Source organism: Etheostoma spectabile, chromosome 20 (assembly GCF_008692095.1).
Source record: "Etheostoma spectabile isolate EspeVRDwgs_2016 chromosome 20, UIUC_Espe_1.0, whole genome shotgun sequence".
Taxonomy (NCBI): Eukaryota; Metazoa; Chordata; class Actinopteri; order Perciformes; family Percidae; genus Etheostoma; species Etheostoma spectabile.
In genome coordinates, this window is record NC_045752.1 from 19235662 (window position 1) to 19238643 (window position 2982).

The following is a 2982-nucleotide window of genomic DNA, read 5'->3' on the forward strand; positions in this document are numbered from 1 at the left end:
GGATTTACCCTGCAGAGATCTGAGGAGCAGGTAACAATAGTCCTCAGAAATCCACCAGACTTTAAAATTCCAGCACAAAGAAAGCGGAAGGTCATGGACATCAGATCGAAATGAGGAAACCCGGCGGATCTTCCGGTGGCACCGGGGCAATCCCGTAAATGAATTGTTGTCGATATAGAATAAAGTCAACATAACCTGAATCCTAACCCTACAACAGACCATTAACATGATCATTGGATTATTGATGAGAATGCTGGTGCTGGTGTCAAAGTAGGTGTCTGATTGTTAAATGGTGGTATCGGTGTCAGGAGCTGGAAGCATTAACTTTACTCCATGAACATTGTTACATAACTCACAGTTGGAGCACTTGCCCGTTTACACCATTAGTAAATGTCTGGTTATTTGCTAAAAAGTCAAAAGGTGCAACTTTGTTCACATAGGAATTTTAAGATAGAAGTTTGCCTTGTTAAGTTAAGTTCAAACTTCCCAATGTGCATTTTTGCAAGAAACACCCAATCACTGAGCTTTCTGTGATGTGCACCGCTGAAGGTGGGGAAAAATGAAATGATGGCCAAATAAAGCTTCATGAAGCTTCCTGAATCTTTTTCTTTATTTTCAGAGCCAACTCTCTGTTCAACAGGGGGTTGAAACACACTCATTTGCCATTTCTTGAGCCTTTTTCTTTAAAGCAGGAGTGGCATCAAAGCCAGTCTAAGGAAAGCCATTGTACCTAATTTGGTAGCAGTTCCACGAGAGTTCCACTGGAGGTGATCGCGGTCCAGAGCAAAATGAATGGGAGTCTATGTAGCGAGAGAGCTACATTTGTCTCTTTCGCCTGATTGTTGTTGAGAAATCTCAGATTTGATTGCAGTTTTTGCAAGTTCAACATGGATTATAGGTCGAAAGTTGAATGAACAAGTACTTATGGCCTTTTGATTTATTACAGGTTGAGTCGATGTTAAATGTGCTGTATTTATATAGCGCTTTTCCAGTCTTAACAACTGCTCAAAGCGCTTTTACATCTACAGGAAACATTCACCATTCACATTCATACAAGGTGCCACCTGCTCATCAGATAAACATTCACACACATTCACACTCCGATGCGCAGCACCAGGGGCAACTCGGGGTTCAGTGTCTTACATGTAAAGTAAAAGTAAAAGGACACTTCGATAATGATCGCAGGGTCGGGGATCAAACCACCAACCTTCCGCTTGGCAGGCAACCGCTCTACCACTGAGCCACAGCCGGTGTTGCCCATAACATGCTAGCATTCTGGTAATGAATGCGGTCTGTGAAGGACTGATTACAACCGGAGGTCGCCCTTTGATGGCATCCAAAGCTAACCTGTCGGCTTTGTCGTCGATGCCTAGATTTGTTCAACAAAATAAATGTTAAAAAATGATTTTATTTTAATTAATTCAACAAGCAATTTGTTATATTTCAGCAGTACGTAAAGCATACATAAGCAGTAAGTTATTACTTTATTGCAATATTCAACAACATTGTTCACATGTTTTCCTCATTTCGTGCAGCCCTAATAAAAACAGTATACTCATAATACACAACCACTGAATGGACTTACTGCAACGAGTGGAAGACAGCAAATGCAGAGAGGGCCACCATGGGCAGGAGGCAGTAGCCCAGGACACTGGCCACACAGCCATAAGACACAGCCAGGGAACTCATGAGACTCAGCAGGATGTACATCCCGATGCAGGCCGCAGCGCTGATCCCGTACACGTAACCAAAGTGGACTTTACCTGCCTGGATAAAAAAGTTCATCACTCAGTGGTGGATAAGACTCATAGATATCACAACTGCACCAAGTACACCATGCTCAATGGGTATATCTACAGCTTTATCAATACTAGAAGAATACTTTTAATTCTCAACTTGTGTATATTTTTAATTATTTGTTCTTATATTCTATCCTATTGTTATTTCATGTATATTGTATCCTGTTATTTCATTTAGATTCTGTACATGTGGTGTGTGGCATATATTTTGATGCTTTCCCATTTTTTGGGGATATCTATCTATCTATCTATCTATCTATCTATCTATCTATCTATCTATCTATCTATCTATCTATCTATCAGCACTGGAAGAGGTAGCCCGATCCTTTACTTGAGTAAAAGTACTAATACCACGCTGTAAAAATACTCTGTTAACAAGTAAAAGTCCTGAAAATGTGACGTTACTAAAATGACATATCATCAGGAAAATGTACTTAAAGTATTAAAAGTAAAAGTACAAAACATGTTTAAACTAACTATTAAACTATGTTTAATGGTCTAATCATTTCAGCTGGACTTGTGGGCCTTTCTATTTTTGGGTAGTTTGAGTCATAATAAAACATAATATGTTATAGACTACAGTACATGTGGTTTGTGTGCAGAAATCTTAATGTGTAAAGAAACTAGTAACTAAAGCTGTCAGATGAATATAAAAAAACAATATTCCTCTCTGAAGTAGAAAGGGGCATGAAAAGAAAACTCATGTAAACTACAAGTACCTTGAACTTGTACTTAGGTACAGTACTTGAGTAAATGTACATACATTCAACTTCAATCTCACAACCGTACATATCATACAGCAGAGAATGGACATTTTCACAGCAGACATTTTGACTTGTCATAGTAGGAAAAGCAAAGTATAAAATTGATAATCTTAACAATGGCTCCATTCCATCAGGTGTCCCGGTAAACTATTTCATTATTAGTTCTGAATACACCTGTGCATTTCCTACTATGACTATGTCCACATGTCTGCCGTGAAAAAGGTCTATTGGGAAGGTTTAGACGGCGGTACCATCATTAAAGTGACCCCCAGTGCAACGCAGAAGAGGATCGGACCGGTCAGATCCGTCTCATTCATAATGCTGCCATCTGCTGGCTTAAAGGGGTTCAACACTGTCAGAGTCTTCTGCCAGATGTGATCAAAATTGATGCCAAGTTCTAAAAAAAAAAAAAAAAAATT

At 39.2% G+C, this 2982-nt stretch overlaps 1 protein-coding gene across 1 annotated transcript in view; it reads right to left on the reverse strand.

The window, feature by feature from the left end:
• The window catches only part of zgc:123321 (Protein YIPF5-like), a 9126-nt gene that overhangs the window by 452 nt on the left and 5692 nt on the right, over positions 1-2982 (reverse strand). The window contains exons 5-6 of the mRNA XM_032499834.1: positions 2815-2960; positions 1586-1767 (exon numbers count right to left, since the gene is read on the reverse strand). Of these exons, the coding sequence (XP_032355725.1) occupies positions 1586-1767; positions 2815-2960 (328 nt within the window). The remainder of the gene's footprint in view (positions 1-1585; positions 1768-2814; positions 2961-2982) is intronic.